The 19,710-nt window shown below is 40.1% G+C and overlaps 1 protein-coding gene across 4 annotated transcripts in view; it reads left to right on the forward strand.

Annotated features, from left to right (window-relative positions):
- The window catches only part of RAB30 (RAB30, member RAS oncogene family), a 103,133-nt gene extending 89,160 nt beyond the window's left edge, over nucleotides 1-13,973 (forward strand). For 3 of the 4 annotated variants that reach the window (XM_024987269.2, XM_010820842.4, XM_024987270.2), the window contains one exon: nucleotides 4,687-13,973. In XM_024987269.2, the coding sequence (XP_024843037.1) occupies nucleotides 4,687-4,937 (251 nt within the window). In that variant the 3' untranslated portion in view covers nucleotides 4,938-13,973. The remainder of the gene's footprint in view (nucleotides 1-4,686) is intronic. The other variant, NM_001076229.2, reaches the window with a different exon arrangement.
- Nucleotides 13,974-19,710: the final 5,737 nt, after the last annotated feature.

A 19,710-nucleotide genomic window follows, 5' to 3' on the forward strand; every position in this document is an offset into this window, starting at 1 on the left:
GCCAAAAAGGTTGGGGACCACTGGTCTACAGCTCTGTAATTCATACAGTCAGCGTTCAGTTCTTCTGATTGCAGTTGAAGAGAAAATGAAATAGAGTCTAACCCATGGTGATGATTTAGAAAAGTAGAGAACACTGCTGATTGATTTTCCTATCAGCATAGTCTCTAGAAGAAGGTGGATTGCCATGAAAGTTATATGGGCTGCTAAGCATTAAAAAAGGAACTTCCCTGCAGCTCATATGGTAAGGAATCTGCCTGCAATGCAGGAGACCCAGGTTTGATTTCTGGGTTGGGAAGATCCTCTGGAGAAGGGTATGGCAACCCACTCCAGTATTCTTGCCTGGAGAATCCCATGGACAAAGGAGCCTGGCAGGGTACAGTCCATGGAGTTGGAAAAAGTCAGGCATGACTGAGCAACTAACAGTACTACTACTAAGCATTTAAAAAAAAAATCTAGGCCATGGAAACTGCTGATCCAGAAGATATATCTAAGTTGATAAGGAATTCATTATTGAAGGAATTGTGTTTTGCTTAAAAAATGGATCTTGGTTAACTTTTTTTCCCTTCTTATGTTTATACTGATCTGAGAAATTCTAATTTTCAGAAAGAATCCCTTAAGGGAAATTCTGCAGTTTATTTAATCTTATAGGAGGGTAGAACCTCTATTTAGTATGAGGGGAAAACAGAAAACAACCCATGGTTTTTTTGTGGTAATAAATGCACCCGTTATGAATGGAATTGCAGTGAAAGGGACCAGATTATTAAAAATCCTCTACTGGCAATGGAAAAATGTTAATAATATATGGTTGTTAAAAAGTGTCCTTCCTGGAAATTCCATGGTGGTCTAGTTGGGACACCACGCGCTTCCACGGCAGGGGGCACAGGTTTGATCTCTTGTTTATGTCTTGTCGGGAAACTAAGATCCTGCACATCCTGTGATGTGGCCAGAAGAAAATTTTTTTCTTCCTAAGAAGTAACATTGTTGTATGTTCTACAAAGACCCAAATTTTGGAAATCTGATAGAGATTCTCAGAAACATTAAGTTAAAAATCATAGTTAACAGTAAGTTAAACAAACACATTAGAATAAAGCATTATAGCTGGTGTGTGTGTGTGCGAGGAATCATATTAAGGACATTGTGTGTCAAGATCTCAAATTTACAGATGAGGAAAGCAAGGCTCAGAGAAGTCAAGTTCTTTGTTCAAGGTCACAGAGCATGTTAGATCGACTCCAGAGGCTGTGTTTATCCAGCTGTGATGTGCTGCCTTGTAACAAATTGCTGGACTTTTCCTTCAGGCTGCTGGGTTAAGTATTTGCCTCTCTATGAGTACCAGTGACCCCTGCTCAGATCTGAAAACCCACCTGCACATTGGAGAATCTTTGCTGGGAAGAGCTTGAAAGCCCTCTGCTCTGGACAGAAAGCCCTGAGAACTTGAGTCAAAGCATTACTACTTGGGATTCTGTTTAAGGAAGTTAAATGCACAGATGAGGGAACATAATTAGTCAGCTCGATATGAAAGAGGCACTGGCTTTTTTAAAAAAATCTTTTTATTATGGGAAGTTTTAAACATAAGCAAAATAGAGCAAACCGTATAATGAACACCCATCTGCACGTCTCTCAGAGTTGACAGTGAACAGCTCACAGCCAGTCTTGTTTTATCTGTTCCCCACCTCTTCTGTCTGCCTTCCCCTTCAGGTTATTTTGAAGCCAATCCAAGATGTTGTATTAATTCAGTTTGTATTATGTCAGTGTGCATCTCTATAAAAGATACGTCTTTTAATTCTCCTTTTAGCTGGAGGTTATCCTTGCATATTTGCTTCCTGGGGATTTGCTTGTTAAAGCATTTGTTTGTGCAGTGGCGTTTTCAAGTCTGCATTTTACTCTTTCAGCCTGGCGGTGTCATTTGATGCATTCTTCTGTCACTTAAATCTCTGGCAGATTTGCAGGGGAATCTAGAGCCTGCTCAGATTCACGGTTTTTGTTTTTTGTTGTAGCAAATATATTGTGTAGTCGGTATTCTGAGGTGCTGTTCTCAGGGCAGTCGAGAAAAAATGCTTGATTCTTTGTTTCTATTTTTTGAGCTTAGTCACAGAAGTTTCGTAAAAAGTCTTTTTATTGTGTTAGTTAGTTAGTTTGGGCCGTTCTGGGTCTTCACTGTCGCGTGCAGGCTTTCTCTAGTTGCAGAGATCAGGGACTACTCTTCACTGTGGTGCGGGCTTCTCCTTGTGGTGGCTTCTCTTGTTTCGGAACACCGGCTCTAGGTGCGTGGGCTTCAGTAGCTGTGGTGCAAGGGCTTAGTTGCCCTGTGGCACGTTGGGATCTTCCCAGACCAGGGATCGAACCGGTGTCCCCTGCGTTGCAAGGTGGACTCTTAACCACCGGATCACCAGGAAAGCACTCTTTTTCATTTATTACTTTTCAAAATAATGAGTTGGTTCCCAAGTCTTCCAAAAGTAACTATTAAAGTTTGTTTTTGTTTTGAATAGTGTTATAAATTTAAATATATTTGATGTATTCTAGTCCTTTGCAGTTATTATTATTGATGCTTCTGTATTGTTCCAACTTTGACAGCGGGAGCCTTTTCGCTCTTGAGTCCTTTTGACGTGACCTGGGAATCCTTGACGATTTTCTTGCTTTCTGGGATGACATGTTCCAGGTGCATCTAACGCATTTCCTACCCCTGACCTGGAATTGGGCATTTCTTTAAGAAATTCTATTGATTTTCAATGGGAAGTTGTATTTAGAAGCTAAGCCAAGGTGATAGGAATCATCTTTACTGCAGAGTTGGGGCCGGGGTGTGATGGCTTTTAGGCTTTCCAGTGGACAGAGCTAGTGTACGTGTGTCTGTGTGGTGGATTCTGTAGCTTCTACAGGGGAGTGTCTCATTAGGCTCTGCTGAACACTTTGACCCACAAGACTACCATCGGCCACATGGCATCACAGACATTTAGGAGGATCCAGGACAGCAAACACAGCTTAATAGCAGGTCAGTACCAAGCGTTCCTCTTCAGTGGAAGCAGCCCTTGTAGAGTGAGTCCACAGAGCTGCCCAGGACCTCCCGGGACAGTTCAGGCGTGAGGCAACAAGGCTCACTCAGGCAAGTGCAGGGTCCGCTCTGGCTGCAGCCTCAGTGCCCCCATAGGAGCCAATCCCTCTTGTAGTAGCCCGACAGCCCTAACTTTCAGGGTCTTTCCAAATGAAGAATTGCCACACTTAGGGAAGCCCAAAGTTAAGGCTTTCCATTAGGTATTTATAATTCATACACAGAATTCCCAGGCCAGATGGAATTTATCAATCAAGGGTCACTTTTACCGTGAGCAATGTTGCCAACCACCACAGTGGATGAAACCTTTGTCAGATTTCCAAAACAGAAGTAGAACAGTTTTTAAAGATAAAATAACACCATGAATTATTCACACCGATACTTCCATTTGTAATTCAGGACTACAGGAGTTTTCCTTTACCTCATTAAGCTTATACCCGTGTTTCCGTTCTCCCATGTCCCAAATCCCTGACTCGGTGTCACCAGCATAATTACTTATTCGCTTTATCCCCTAAAACATGTACAGCAGCCACAGAGTAATGCTGCTAACATGACCACTAACAAGATGATTTCTGCAGCACTTTAAGATTTTTTCCTTCAGTTCTGTTTGTCCTTCTACGCCACTGGGCATGCGTAGTTCCATTACTGGTTACATTCCCTTCAACTTCCCTTTTTGTGTGGTCCTGCCACTCTGTGATAACCAGCTTCATTTGTTTAATTTTGTTTTCAATGTTAGGAATTGCTTTTTAAATTCAATTTCATATTGTATAGTCATATAAAACATTGATAAGGTTCTGAAGTCAAGTCTATGACACAAAGTATATTTAGAGAGGTCTGATTTTCACCCCTCACCCTTGTTCCTTTCACAGGTAATAATTATCTTTAAAATTAAAATTTTGTTTCAGTCTCTCATTAATAAAATAAGACACTGTATGTATGTATTTTTTCAGTCCCTTTGCTTAGATCGAGAGCTGGGTCTTATATATACTTTTTTCCTGCTTTGCTTTATTTGCTTAACGACCAGTCCTAATGTCTCGTTCCATGATAGCCTGTAGAGATAGTCCTCATTGCTTTTTTAAAGTAATATTGTTTACTTTTATTCATTTCTTCGTATTTGGCTGCACTGGGTCTTCGTTGCTGAGCGCAGGCTTTCTCTAGTTGCGGTGTGCGGGCTTCTCTTGTGAAGCACGGTCTCTAGGGTGTGTGGGCTCCGTTAAGTGTGATGTGAGGGCTCAGTAGTTGTGGTACATGAGCTTAGATGCCCCACAGCTGTGGGATCTTCCGGACCAGGGACCAAACTCATGTCCCCTGTGTTGGCAGGCAGATTCTTAACCACCGGACCACCAGGGAAGTCCTTCCTTATTGCTTTTTCCTGTGGCACATAACTCCAGATAGCTATGGTTATAACACTTTATTCAGCCAGTACCCAGCTGGTAGGCTTTTGGGTTGGTTCCAGTTCTTTGCCATTACAAATGGAACTGATATTTTAAAATAAACAACCCAGGAATCATAGTCCCATTTGTTTCGCTTTACTTTCCTTCTGTCTGGTTTGACTTCAGATACGGAGCTGAATTGGATGTTTCCGAATCTGCAAAAAAGTCAAATGACGACCCTCTCTCTCTCTGATTTTACTGCTGTTTTAGGCAACAAGATTGATCTGGCTGAAAGGAGAGAGGTCTCCCAGCAGAGAGCCGAAGAATTCTCAGAAGCTCAGGACATGTATTATCTGGAGACCTCAGCCAAGGAATCCGATAACGTGGAGAAACTCTTCCTTGACTTGGCTTGCCGCCTCATCAGTGAAGCCAGGCAGAACACCCTGGTGAACAATGTATCCTCACCCTTACCTGGAGAAGGGAAAAGTATCAGCTATTTGACTTGTTGTAATTTCAACTAAAGGCTGAGGCAAGGCGAGGCGAGAGGAATCCGCAGCTGCCCTGATGGGCCACCAGTTGCTGGGGAGACCTGGCGATGACTGTGGCTCCCGCTCTGGGACCTTCTGACTCCTGTGGGCTCCCGAGCTTACAAAGCACGGCGGGCCAGGGCCTCATCCGCAGGCCAGCATTCGCGGAACATATAATGGTTTCACCCTTTTGCAGTCTGGAGTCGGGTCAAGGAGAAAATTGCACTAGGTGCTCCATGATCTGCAGAGCATGTTGCTTTTGTTTTTTTAAACAAGCAAGTAAAACGCATTCCTGAACACGGTCCAGGGGGAAACGTCCCGTAGGGACCCCTCCTGCACGTCAGTGGCTGCATGTGGGGGCTGCTCTTTAGGGCTTCTGGGGGCCCTGGTTTTCTTGTCTACCAGAGAAACCAAAACCAGGAAGGCCAAGTCCTGTCTCTGTGGTGCGTGTGGATGACTCCATGGAGATTTTGACAAGTGTTATTTCTCTTTTTTCCACGGGCACTTTCAAGAACTTTGGGATGTAATAGTGAGATGAAACCTTTACCCATGACAACAGTAACAATCATTGTTTTAATACTGTACACAACAAGCTCCACAACTCCTTCTGGTGCTAATGATTCTGCTCTTTCACAGACCAAACATTTTAGTACATCGATGTCCTTACATACCTTACATAGAAATAAAACAAAAATTAAGGGAAGTCCATGAATCAGCTCTCTTTCTTGAAGTTTCATTATGACCTGTCCTAGGATAGATTTATTGGAAAAGAGAATACTTTTCCTTTCCTCTTCCCCTCTAAGTCTCTACCATTTTCTTCTTCCATTCTCCCATCTTTCCTGCCTCTCAAGTAAATGAAAAAGTTTGAAAAATGAAAAAAAAAAAAAAAAATAGAATGGTTGACACCCCCATATAAGAGATTATCTCTAAGACATTATGAGTAGTATGAAAAACCAGACCTGATCTGACCAAAATACTGTGGATTAATGGACTGCAGTGCGGAGTTTCAAGCAGAGCACAGTCCTTGATAGCAAGTCTCGTCTTTTGCTTCCTGGTACTATCCATCTTGGACAGACCAACGCTTAGGATTTTGTAGATGTTTTTAGTATGGTAAGTGAGAGTTGCAGTGGATGAAAAGTCTCACGAACCATTTTTGTATCTGCAGTGATAACCTTAGAAAAAAAATCTGCTTGTGGAAGCAGATGGAGTAGTCATTTGTCATCTCCTTGTAGTTATGTTACTCTCAGACTCATGACCAGTCATTCTTTCCGATATCTTTTTCTTTTCCTCGCTTTCTTTCCCGATTTTCCCCTTTTTACCTTATCCCTCTCCTCCCCACCCTTCCTTGTATGCATATGTTCCTGCAAATCTCCAATTCAGATGGAGGTGTGTATGCCTTTACTTAGCCAATTTAAAAAACAGAACTCAAATGGAAGCCGTGATGCTGAATGTGTGTTGCTGTTTCTTCAGTGCCATGCTTCCAATTTGTTCACGGATATAAATGCAAATTGGGACAATGATTAAAGCTGTTTGCTGCTGATGCTGTCACATGTTTCAGTAGCTTGCTGCTTAGCATAACTGAGGGATGAGTCATGGGATTAGGATATGATAGGTAATTCCACTGTTGTTGTAGATGGTGGCAGTCTTGGTCCTGATACACTGATGTGTGAAAGCTATTGAATTTTAAAGCAACGAGTCATGTACAGACACAATATTGGTGAAGCCTTTCTAGCATTTCTAGGGCAGGTTTCAGAATGACCTGTCACTTGCACATGGGAACTGTACATATTGTTTAAGGGACTGAGGCTATAGTTGGCTTCACCATGGTTGTCCTGATACTGTGGGTAAGAAAAAGGGATCCCAGAAGTTTGAGTTGCTTTTATTTCAGAATCTATCTCTATAGGAAAGAAAATAATTTTCATAAACACCAACCAAAATAACTTATTGTGGTTGCCTTTCCCTCTCCATCTTCCTCATCAAGCCAGCAAATAAAAGGTATTCAGAAAAGTTGATCAAGGTGAGCAGAAGAGCTCTTTTTACATGGTGAGGAAATGCCCTTAAGTTTAGGTCTCATTTAGAGCAAAATCCAAAGTCCCCAGTACATCATGACCCAACTTTGTTTCATAGCAGCAAGTATGTTGAAAATAAAGTTGCTTTATGAAATAGAGGCTAGAATACTGTTAGATTGGACACAATAGTTGTAAAATAGCAGGCTGTAGGGCCACTCTTGCGTTCTGAGATTATTTCTTAGGAAACAGTCTCCTTTATATACTCTTGGCTGAACTTTAAGGGGATTAGAAGGCTCTGCTCTTGGCCGCTTTCCTCCTTTATTCCTTGCAGCCTTTCTGTACTTAACTGTCACCCGTCTACACCACATCAGCTGGGACATATGAGAATGTAGGGCTTTGTTTCTTTTTTTTCTCTCTTAGCTGTATGAATTCTAGATTAGGCCTATGGACACTTGTTCCCTAATGTATCTAAGTTTGAGAACAAGCCCTGACAATATTGTAGGTGCTCAGTAAATATTAGTTGAATAAACAACTTAGTGCCAAGAGGAGCTTTTCTGGTTAAACAGAAATTTCTCAAATAGAACTTGAGAAAGGACACCATTTAAATATGGTCATCTTAACCCAGGCCAGGACCCAAACGTGTTGATTTGTCTATTAGTTGCTATTGCCTTGGTCATATTTGCTAAGATGAGCCTTCTTAAATGAAAACAAATTCTCATTTAATGATGGATGAAAAAGAGGGTTGTGTTCTCATAGTTCAGTTTGGCCTGATCTGATTCGTAAGACCACTAGAGTCCATTAAGGCTTCTGTTTTGGTGTGATTTTTTTTATCTTTAAATAAAGTTACTAAATATATGGCAAACTTTTTTCTGTTTACAGTGCATCATAATCATGTCATAGAGCCAGATCTGGAGAATCTGTGAAATCATATAGTTTACTCATGTTAATGATATTATGGCTTTGTATAGGCTGTATCCTCAAAGGATTTTATGCTTTGTCCTTAACCTATGCAAGGCTTTTTAGTCCTCCATGTGTTTTGTTAGAGCTATTGAATTATAGTCACATTTAAGTTTGATTATATATAGCCAGTTATCCTTCTGTGGATTACTTAGAGTAGGCCATTAGCTTTACTTGGCCTTTTCTTCTTCTTCTTCTTTTTTTTTTTTTTGTTTCATGTTAGCATCTCTGAGTAAAGAGGCAAGAAAATAACTAAAAGTGAAAATGAAATGGATTGACAATGTGTTAGTTTCTGAGTTACAGTTTGGTAAGAGAGGCAAAAGCCATTGGCCAAAATAAGATACTTGGATTAGGGCTATTTAAGCAATTTAGACTTGTTGGAGAGAAGAGGCAGTATTTAACCAAGGACTGGATTCTTCTTTCCTCTTCTGTTTATGAATATGTCTTTGGAGGACACTGGTGACTTCCAGTGTTAGATAATGATTTGCCTCATTTACCATAATTCTTCCAGATCCATTATCAAGGTTCAGTCAATGAATCTTTCTGAGTAAATACCAGTTGTGAATGATTTTGAATTGGTCCTCTGACTAAAATGAAAACTTCTTCTTCCTTTTTAAATAATCTACATGAATGGGATCATATTATAGTCAGAAAAAAAGCTAGTTTTTTCCATGTATCAAACCAACAGCTTTAAAGATAGACATTTTCTGTTTCTCAATCCTACAAAACCCTGTGTATTTCATAATCATAAGTACTTTAAGGATCACTGCCCTGTTAGCCTCTGAAAGAGCTCTTCTAGGGTTTACCCTTTGTTTTTTTCTAGAAGTTTTTAGTTTTTTTTTTCAACTTCAACTGGTTACTTATTCTCTTCAACCATGGCCCTGAGATGTGTTTTAGTGCAACAAATACTCTTGAGACTTAACTAGAAAATGAAAAACAGGGAAAAAACATGTTACCCTTCTGACAAAATGTACTCTACATAAGCAGTATGGTTAAACACTAATTTGGGGCTAAGAAAGAGATGTGCTTTGTGTTTTTTTTTTTTTTTTTATCTTCTTCTTCCTGGGTTTCATATTTGTGACCTGAGCCTATTTGTGTTTGGAGGGAAAAATGATTTTCCTTAGATTCTTCAGACTGGGGAGAGAGCATACTGAACTGAGAAATTATCATCCCTTCCAATAGCTCATTAACTATAGTAATGTTAGAGCAGGGGAGACAACACTTCATCTCCTTTCCTAGGCCCATGGGAACTTTGCAGTCATTTTGGGGAGCCATTGTTTAAAAACAAATTGAGATCAGCTATAGCCCAATACAAAATGTTTTTGGTGATTAAAAAAAAGAAACCAAATTGAGGCAAAGCAAAGGTGGTGAAGGAGTTTTAGATTTAAAATGTTTGAACAATATTTGAAGGATTTGGGAACGTTTAGCTTGGGAAAGAGAGGAATACAGTGGGTATATTAGAATAAGACTCTGGTTTGAAGGGGTGGAATAAGACCCACTGAATAGAGGTCACAGGGCCATGGATTTGAACTTCACATTAGAAAGAACAAGTTGGTTCCCCATGGAAGGGGCGGCCTCTGTCAAGCAAAGGCTCAATGAGAACTTGGCAAAGATGGTGTGGAGAGGGTCACAGCACTTCTTGGGGTGGACAAGAGACCTATTAAATTTCTATTTATAGCACTTTGCACCTCATAACATGTTCAATTAAATATCTGTTGACCCACAGCTAATAATTTTTTAAAGGTTTTTCTCTTGTGCCCAAAGTGCATGCCTCTCCAGGAAGGAGGTTGCTTACATGTCATTAGGTTGAGACTGGCTATTATACCCTTAGGCTGGAATTGCTTTTTTTGGTCCATTCATTGATGTCTTGTTGAAATCACAAACTGGGTCTTGAGTTAAAGATTAAAAATGTATTGTTTTAGTAGAAGTTGCATGAACCGTTCGCTTCTCTAGGGGATTTTCCCAACCCAGGGATCAAACCCAGGTCTCTCAAATTGCAGACGGACTCTTTTACCATCTGAACCCCTAGGGAAGCCCACATGAAATCATGGAAATTATGTATCTGTCACTTGCCAAACATAGGCCATGCTCAGTTTTAGTGAATAGTTGCTATCTCTTCAGGGTTTCAGGATAAACCTTTTTAGCAGAGCAGAATCTTCAGTAAAACATCCCATAAATATACAAACATGAAGTTTTACAGCTTCCATCACAGATGGGCTGGTGGTCACTGGCATAGAGCAGTCCCCAAGATCGATCTAGGAAAAATCTCAAATGACGTTTGGTTAGTTTGTTTGATCCTTTGAAAAAACATGATCTGAAAATGGTTTTAAAAGAATGGAGACCAAGTTGCTTCGTGTAGATAGATCTTTGATTTGAAAATCAGAGATAATTATAAGCAATATTTACTACTAAAGCCCATACTCTAATGATTCCACCTGCAAAATAACTTGCATCCTTGCAACGCTGGTAGATGGCTCTTTATTGGTCTTCTTAAACAAAAGTCATGGGTCTTGCATCACTATGGTGAGAAACATTGAGTCTGGGTGAGACTTTCTTTGATTCCTTTGGATGAGAAATCAGAGCACAAGAGCTAGCCTCCTCTTTAATTGACTGCATGATGTGCATGAGTCAAAATTTTACTTTTCCACTGAGTTAAAGCAAAATTTTTAGAGGTGTTGTGTTCTAGTTCCTGATGGAATCCTTGGTGGGTTGTGACTTTGACACATCAGGGAGTGATGTAGGGAGGTGATTAGAAGATGGAATACTAGGGTAGAGGTGAGGAGTCCTAGAATTCCCTTGAATTAGCTGTAACATTATGCAAAGCACAATCTCTTGAGCATCCATTTCCTCATCTACCAGATAGACTAATAGTAATATACCTGTCAGGATCATTGTGAAGATTAGATAAATTGAAAGTACTGAACTTGGTAAACAGTAAGCACCCAAATATTTGTTCTTTTCTCCTTGATGAAGAGCAGACTTTGGATGGTTTGATACAAGTCTAGATCCTTTGAACAAAACAAGGAACCCTCCTGACTTCAGAAAAACAAAAACGAAAACTCTGTTTCTGAAAGAGCCTTAAAAGAAAGTCATGTATTTAATCCACTTTTCTGCCTTAGTGCATAACTGTTACCCAAGAGACTCCACTTCTTTACCTACTTCAAGAAAGGTATTCTTTCTCTTCCAATGGGCAATTCCAGGGTTGTAAACTCATTATCAGGAAACTTAACCTTATTACTGAAATACCTCACAGTGCAATTTGAACCTCTTTCTTCTTGATCCCATCCTCCATGAGAAGAAAAATTGGTTGATCCTGTCTTCTTTTTAAAGGGCCATGTTTGCCATTTATTATTACCCTTTTGCCTCATTTTAAAAAAGCTGACAGAAAAAGTTCATTAAGGTGATAATTATTATCCCCTTGGGGACTGTCAGGATTCTTATCGATAGTGATCAGATTTAGATCACAAACACTGTTGTAACTCTTCAGTTAGTATTTTCTTCTTTAGTTAACATATTATTGATAACCAAGTGTGCTTCTGAAGACTTATTCTGGTTGTGTGGCTCTTGTTTTCTCCTCTTGGTAAAAGTGGAGTCACGAATCCCAGCTTTGTCAACTACTTTTAGAATGTAATTTCATATGTGACATAATTTGATGGACATAATTACCAACACCTAATATTAGCAGGGTTTCTTGCCTTTTCTACATTCTGAAATAAAAATCAGAATACCAAATGCCTAATAAAGCAAAAATTCTTGCACAGAATAGCAAAAGGTAAGAATCTGGTCTGCTAGAATAATTTGTCACTAGTTGGTTGAATGGTGCAGAGCTTTTGTTTAAAGTTACACAGTTATGCCTGGATTAAATAACAATAGCAAAACTTGAGAAGCCCTCTGAAAAACAGCTGCTCAACATACTGCTTTCTGGAAAGTAATCATTAAGAATAAATATTCTCTTGTTCTATACAATTGCCGAATGGTAGTGGAAATTTCTTGTAGGCTACTTGAATGTCAATTGATTTATTAAAAAAAAAATTTGTGTGTGAATCCTTTAATCCCTTAAGGCATTTTGGGGCTTTTGTGTTCCTGTTGTAGAAAATTTCAAATGACTGGAATGCTGGCTTCTAATTTCTGCTCACTGAAGTGGCCTCTAGACATACCAGATGATTCGGGCCTCTTTGATGATCTGAAGGGAGCTACTTAAATACACTTACATAAAGTGTGTGAATAAAATTGCTGTTTTCAGCAAAAAAAAAAAAAAAAAAAACAACAACCCACTTTTGATCAAACTTTCAGATAATAAAGGGTTAAGAAGAGATTTTTTTTCATAACCTAAAGGGAAAAAGTATGCCCCATATATATTGTTGCATACATTTTAATGCATGACTTTTAGTATAGGGATGAAATAAAATACAAAATATATAATTCTGGAGGTCTTCTCAGCAGCTAGTTAAACTATTTAGATAAGCTGTTTTATGAAGACAGAAAATCCCTAGTTTCCCTTTATATATCTCTTTCTATCGAAATGGATCTTTAACATAAACATAGTTTAACCAACAAACATAAACAGACTTGTTCATCATGGAATCTTATGGATTCAGCTCTTTATTGGTTTTAAGCATAGGCTCTCAATAATATCTAAATACATCAATATATAAAATCTAACTATTAGCTTCAACACAAGCAAAATACTTGATTTTAAATGTTAATATGCAGATATTAACGGTATGCTGTATCATGTCTTCTGTGTTCATGTATTCCTTTTTAATAAAATGCCTGTTAGAAATATAAGCCGATGATGATGTGAGTGCAATTATCTGAAAACATTTTGTAGAAAGGTGATTGTCTGAACACTTTAATCCACATTAAAAAGTGGTAGAGGGAGCAGGAATCTGACAAGATATTTTAAAATGAAGTTGCATTTCTCTTTTCAAAATGCAGACATAATTCGAACATCATGTAATTTACCCCTGTAAAGTGTACAATTCAATGTTTTTTGGTGTTTTCACAAAGTTGTGCAACCATCACCATTCTTTGACTCCAGAACATTTTCATTATCTCCCAAAGAAATTCTGTACCCATTAGCAATCACTCTTCCTGATTCCCATCAACCTCTCACAACCACTGATCTATTTTGTTGCTACAGATTTGCCTATCCTGGGCATTCCATATAAATAGAATCATACAATATGTGCTCTTTTGTGTCTGGCTTCTTTAACTTAGCATAATGTTTTTAAGTTTCATGTTGTACCAAGTGTCATGTTGTAGCATGAATTAATACATTTTTTATGGCTAAATAATATTCCGTTGTATGTATACACATACCACATTTTACTTGTCCAGCAGTTGATGGACAATTGGGTTGTTTTCACTTTTTGGCTATTATAAATAATGCTGCTATATATATGTGTATATATATATATATTTGTGTACAAGTTTTCTGTGTGGGGATATGTTTTCATGTCTCTTAAAACTTAAGCAAGTAGTCTAGCAAATCAAGTCACTTGTGTTCATTTAAGCAGAGCTTCTTAAAATCCTTAGAGAATGCAACTTATAATCTTAGATCAGTTGGTCAATTAGGAGACTCTTGAATAATGGCTGACACACTACTGTGTCTATAAGAATTTTTCTATGAGGCCATCATTTAGATGATAGCCAATGTCATGAAGACTGCTTCAGTCTTGTGCAAATTGGGTTTTCATCACATGGAGAATTTCGTGGGAAAGGACGGCTACAAATCATACTGGAGAGCAGCACTCAATCTTCAAGGATTCAATGAAAGAGCACTTTTAATATACAATTCCTTTATGAATATTGACTGTCTTTCAAAGTGTGGATTTTCCTTCTTGAAAAAACATCGTCAAATTGCCAAACCACTTGACTGTCCATTGTAGCTTTGGTTTTTATTATTAAGAAATAATTCATACTGAGAGTAAAAAGAATGTATTTTGTGTGAAAAGGATGAATGTATTAATAACTTTTTATTTGTAACAGAATTTTTTAAAAAAGATGAATGGAAACTGCTTTCCCATGTACTTGTAAATAAATAAACATTTCTTGTTGCCCACATTTGGACAATCATATGCCATCAAACAATGAAAAAGCAAACCAGTTTTAAGTACACTAATGTCTTCCAGCATGACACAGAATGTGCTATGGATCCGGGATCTGAAGACTTGAGTTTCAATGTCAATTTTCTAATGAGTTCACTTTAGACAAGTTTTTTGCACTATGGATTTCTTCCCTGTAAAATAAGAGGCTGTAATGAATAATCTTTAAGGCCTTCTCCAAATGTAATATTAAATAAGTTTCCTATGCTGTATTAAGGATGGGAAAATTATAAGCTAATTATAGCTAATGAGGAGAAGGCAATGGTACCCCACTCCAGTACTCTTGCCTGGAAAATCCCATGGATGGAAAGGCCTGGTGGGCTGCAGTCCATGGGGTCGCTAGGAGTCAGACACGACTGAGTGACTTCACTTTATTTTTTCACTTTAGTGCATTGGAGAAGTAAATGGCAACCCACTCCAGTGTTCTTGCCTGGAGAGTCACAGGGACAGGGGAACCTGGTGGGCTGCTGTCTATGGGGTCGCACAGAGTCGGACACGACTGAAGCAACTTAGCAGCATCAGCAGCAGTGACTACCCTGGTGGCTCAGATGGTAAAGCGTCTGCCTGCAATGTGGGAGATCTGGGTTTGATTCCTGGGTCAGGAAGATACCCTGGAGAAGGAAATGGCAATATACTCCAGCACTCTTGCCTGGAAAATCCCATGGATGGAGGAGCCTGATAAGGTACAGTCCATGGGGTCACAAAGAGTCGGACACGACTGAGCAACTTCACTTCACTCACATAGCTAATGATGGAGAAGGCAATGACAACCCACTCCAGTACTCTTGCCTGGAAAATCCCATGGACGGAGGAGCCTGGTGGGCTGCAGTCCATGGTGTCGCGAAGAGTCGGACACGACTGAACGACTTCACTTTCACTTTTCACTTTTCACTTTCACGCATTGGAGAAGGAAATGGCAACCCACTCCAGTGTTCTTGCCTTGAGAATCCCAGGGACGGGGGAGCCTGGTGGGCTGTGGTCTATGGGGTCGCACAGAGTCGGACATGACTGAAGCAACTCAGCAGCAGCCACAACATTGCTAATGATGAGAAAGATGCTTTCAGTTGAGTTCATTTCAGTTGCTCAGTCGTGTCCAACTCTTTGCAACCCCATCGACTGCAGCATGCCAGGCCTCCCTGTCCATCACCAACTCCCACAACTTACTCAAACTCATGTCCATCGAGTCGGTGATGTCATCCAACCATCTCATCCTCTGTCGTCCCCTTCTCCCACCTTCAATCTTTCCCAGCATTAGAACTGCCAATGAGTTAGTTCTTGGCATCAGGTGGCCAAAGTATTGGTTTCAGCTTCAGCATTAGTCCTTCCAATGAGTATTCAGGATTGATTTCCTTTAGCATGGACTGGTTGGATCTCCTTGCTGTCCAAGGGACTCTCAACAGTTTTCTCCAACACCACAGTTTAAAAGCATCAATTCTTTGGTGCTCAGCTTTTTTTTTATAGTCCAGCTCACATCCATACATGACTACTAGAAAAACCATAGCTTTGACTAGACGGATCTTTGTTGGCAAAGTAATGTCTCTGCTTTTTAATATGCTGTCTAGGTTGATCATAGCTTTTCTTCCAAGGTGCAAGCATCTTTTAATTTCATGGCTGCAGTCACCATCTGCAGTGATTTTGGAGCCCAGGAAAATAAAGTCACTGTTTCCATTGTTTCCCTATCTGTTTGCCATGAAGTGATGTGACTGGATGCCATGATCTTAGTTTTCTGAATGTTGAGTTTTAAGCCAACTTTTTCAATCTCCTCTTTCTCTTTCATCAAGAGGATCTTCAGTTCTTCTTCGCTTTCTGCCATAAGGATGGTGTCATATCTGAGGTCGCATCTGAAGTTATTGGTATTTCTCCCAGCAATCTTGATTCCAGCTTGTGCCTCATCCAGTCCAGTGTTTCTCATGATGTACTCTGCACATAAGTTAAATAAGAAGGGTGACAAAATACAGCCTTGATGTACTCCTTTCCCAGTTTGGAACCAATCTGTTGTTCCATGTCCAGTTCTAACTGTTGCTTCTTGACCTGCATACAGATTTCTCAGGAGGCAGGTCAGGTGGTCTGGGATTCCCATCTCTTGAAGAATTTTCCACAGTTTGTTGTGATCCACACAGTCAAAGGCTTTGGCATAGTCAATAAAGCAGAAGTAGATGTTTTTCTGGAACTCTCTTGCTTTTTCCATGATCCAGCATGCCAAGGTCCAGCCCCGGCTGATCCAGGGTATTCAAGGGGGAGACGGCATCGGCGACTATTTATTTATTTATTCATCAAAGATATAAAGAATAATAGAATGAGCATAGCTCAATAGGAAAATTCAGTGGAGAAAAGAAGCTGAGTAGCTTGGTTTACGTGGAAAATCAATATAACCCGTGACACCAGGTTAGCTCTGACCACGGAGGCTGCAGGCGCCCTCTCGAATAGCGGAAGGTGCCCCACCTTAGACACCTTCTCGAGTGGGTCTTAGAAGCCCAGGCAAATAAATGGTCGCAGAGGATATCTGCGCTCCCGATGGAGACTCAGGTGGAAATTGAGGGGAAGAATGACATGGGGAGACCAAGCGTTGGTGAGCAAGGCCCGTAGCTTTATTTTCAACAGGGGCTTTTATACCCTAAGTTACACATAGAGGATAATAGGGGATGCAAAGTCAGCAGTTTTTGATCCTTATCAAAAACCAGGGTTTCTTTCTTGCAAATTTATCGTATACAAATGGTTTAGGTGATTTACATCATCTTCTGGCCAGAAGGCCTATTAACATTTTATGACTCTTGACAAAGACTAATCAACAAAGACTTATTTTCTCTAAGAGTAATTATTTTAAGGTTTAGCGCCATCTTCCGAAGATAAAATTGCATTCCTATAGGGTGGATGTGTAATGGGCTTACAACAAAGGAAATAATTTATTACCTTAAGGGTCTAAAGTTACTAACATCAAGGCCACTACTTATTTTTTCTACATACCAACTATATTAATTAATACACATTCAAGGATACAATTCAGGGGATGTGAAAACTTGGCAACAAGCATTGGTTCATCAATGAAATCTTTTACTAGTTTTATTCTGACAGTTTCTAACTCTCTGAGAGGCTCTAAGCTATTTGAATATCTTAAGCTTCCCCTGCCTTTCGAGGCTGGGAGACTGTAAACAATCGTATGCATAGCTGTAGGAGTCCGGGTAAACTTGTCAGGCGAGTTAGAGAGCTATCTGAGGGGTTTGGATTTAAACACTCCTAATTGCCCAGGAACTTTATTAATTGGAGCTGTAAGTTAACTCTTTGACAGAGAGAGCGAGATGATGGTGGGGGACAGCCCCCAGTAAAGTCAGAGGTGAGAGCACAAAGCAATAAAGTAGGCAGGTAGATGCTCGAGGATATCCAGGGGGACTCCTGAGGCTCGATCCCGCCTTTGCGTATGCCGAGTCTCCTTCCTCATGACCTTTGTCATAAGTGGAATGTCTCTCGCCGGCTCCCGGCACAGCAGATGTTGGCAATTTGATCTCTGGTTCCTCTGCCTTTTCTAAATCCAACTTGAACATCTGAAAGTTCATGGTTCACGTATTGTTGAAGCCTAGCTTGAAAAATTTTGAGCATTACTTTACTAGCGTGTGAGATGAGTGCAATTGTACAGTAGCTTGAGCATTCTTTGGTATTGCCTTTCTTTTGGATTGGAATGAAAACTGACCTTTTCCAGTCCTGTGGCCATTGCTGAGTTTTCCAAATTTGCTAGCATATTGAGCACAGCACTTTCACAGCATCATCTTTTAGGATTTGAAATAGCTCAACTGGAATTCCATCACATCCACTAGCTTTGTTCATAGTGTTGCTTCCTAAGGCCCACTTAACTTCACATTCCAGGATGTCTGGCTCTAGATGAGTGATCACATCATCGTGATTATCTGGGTCATGAAGATCTTTTTTGTATAGTTCTTCTGTGTATTCTTGCCACTTCTTAATATCTTCTTCTGTTAGGTCCATACCGTTTCTGTCCTTTATTGTGCCCATCTCTAGTCTTTCTCATTCTATTCTATTCCTCTATTTCTTTGCACTGATCACTGAGGAAGGCTTTCTTATTTCTCCTTGCTATTCTTTGGAACTCAGTATTCAAATGGGTATATCTTTCCTTTTCTCCTTTGCCTTTCACTTCTCTTCTTTTCACAGCTATTTGTAAGGCCTCCTCAGACCACCATTTTGCCTTTTTGCATTTCTTTTTCTTAGGGATGGTCTTGATCCCTGCATCCTGTACAATGTCATGAACCTCCATCCATACTTCTTCAGGCACTCTGTCTATCAGATCTAATCCCTCGAATCTATTTCTCACTTCCACTGTATAATCATAAGGGATTTGATTTAGGTCATACCTGAATGGTCTAGTGGTTTTCCTTACTTTCTTCAATTTAAGTCTGAATTTGGCAATAAGGAGTTCATGATCTGAGCCACAGTCAGCTCCCGGTCTTGTTTTTGCTGACTGTATAGAGCTTCTCCATCTTTGGCTGCAAAGGATATAATCAATCTGATTTTGGTGTTGACCATCTGGTGATGTCCATGTGTAGAGTCTTCTCTTGTGTTGTTGGAAGAGGGTGATATGACCAGTGCGTTCTCTTGGCAAAACTCTATTAGCCTTTGCCCTGCTTCATTCCGTACTCCAAGGCCAAATTTGCCTGTTACTCCAGGTGCTTCTTGACTTCCTACTTTTGCATTCCAGTCCCCTATAATGAAAAGAACATCTTTTTTGGGTGTTAGTTCTAAAAGGTCTTGTAGGTCTTCATAGAACCGTTCAACTTCAGCTTCTTCAGCGTTACTGGTTGGGGCAGAGACTTGGATTACTGTGATATTGAATGGTTTGCCTTGGAAACGAACAGAGATCATTCTGTCGTTTTCGAGATTGCATCCAAGTACTGGATTTTGGACTCTTGTTGACCATAATGGCTACTCCATTTCTTCCAAGGGATTCTGGCCCACAGTGGTAGATATAATGGTCATCTGAGTTAAATTGCCCATTTCAGTCCATTTTAGTTCACTGATTCCTAGAATGTCGATGTTTATTTGCCATCTCCTGTTTGACCACTTCCAATTTGCCTTGATTCATGGGCCTAACATTCCAGGTTCCTATGCAATATTGCTCTTCACAGCATCAGACTTTACTTCCCCTCACCAGTCACATACACAACTGGGTGTTGTTTTTGCCTTGGCTCGGTCTCTTCATTTTTACTGGAGTTATTTCTCCACTGATCTCCAGTAGCATATTTGGCACCTATGGACCTGGGGAGGTCATCTTTCAGTGTCCCATTTTTTGCCTTTTCATACTGTTCATGGGGTTCTCAAGGCAAGAAAACTGAAGTGGTTTGCCATTCTCTTCTCCAGTGGATCACATTTTGTCAGAACTCTCCACCATGACCTGTCCATCTTGGGTGGGCCTACTTGGCATAGCTCACAGTTTCATTGAGTTAGACAAGGCTATGGTCCATGTGATCAGATTGGTTAGTTTTCTGTGATTGTGGTTTTCATTCTCTTTGCCCTCTGATGGAGAAGGACAAGAGGCTTTGGAAGCTTTCTGATGGGAGAGACTGACTGAGGGGGAAACTGGATCTTGTTCTGATAGGCGGGGCCATGCTCAGTAAATCTTTAATCTAATTTTCTGTTGATGGGCAGGGCTGTGTTTCCTCACTGTTATTTGACCTGAGGCCAAACTAT

This window comes from Bos taurus, chromosome 29 (genome assembly GCF_002263795.3).
Source record: "Bos taurus isolate L1 Dominette 01449 registration number 42190680 breed Hereford chromosome 29, ARS-UCD2.0, whole genome shotgun sequence".
Classification (NCBI taxonomy): domain Eukaryota; kingdom Metazoa; phylum Chordata; class Mammalia; order Artiodactyla; family Bovidae; genus Bos; species Bos taurus.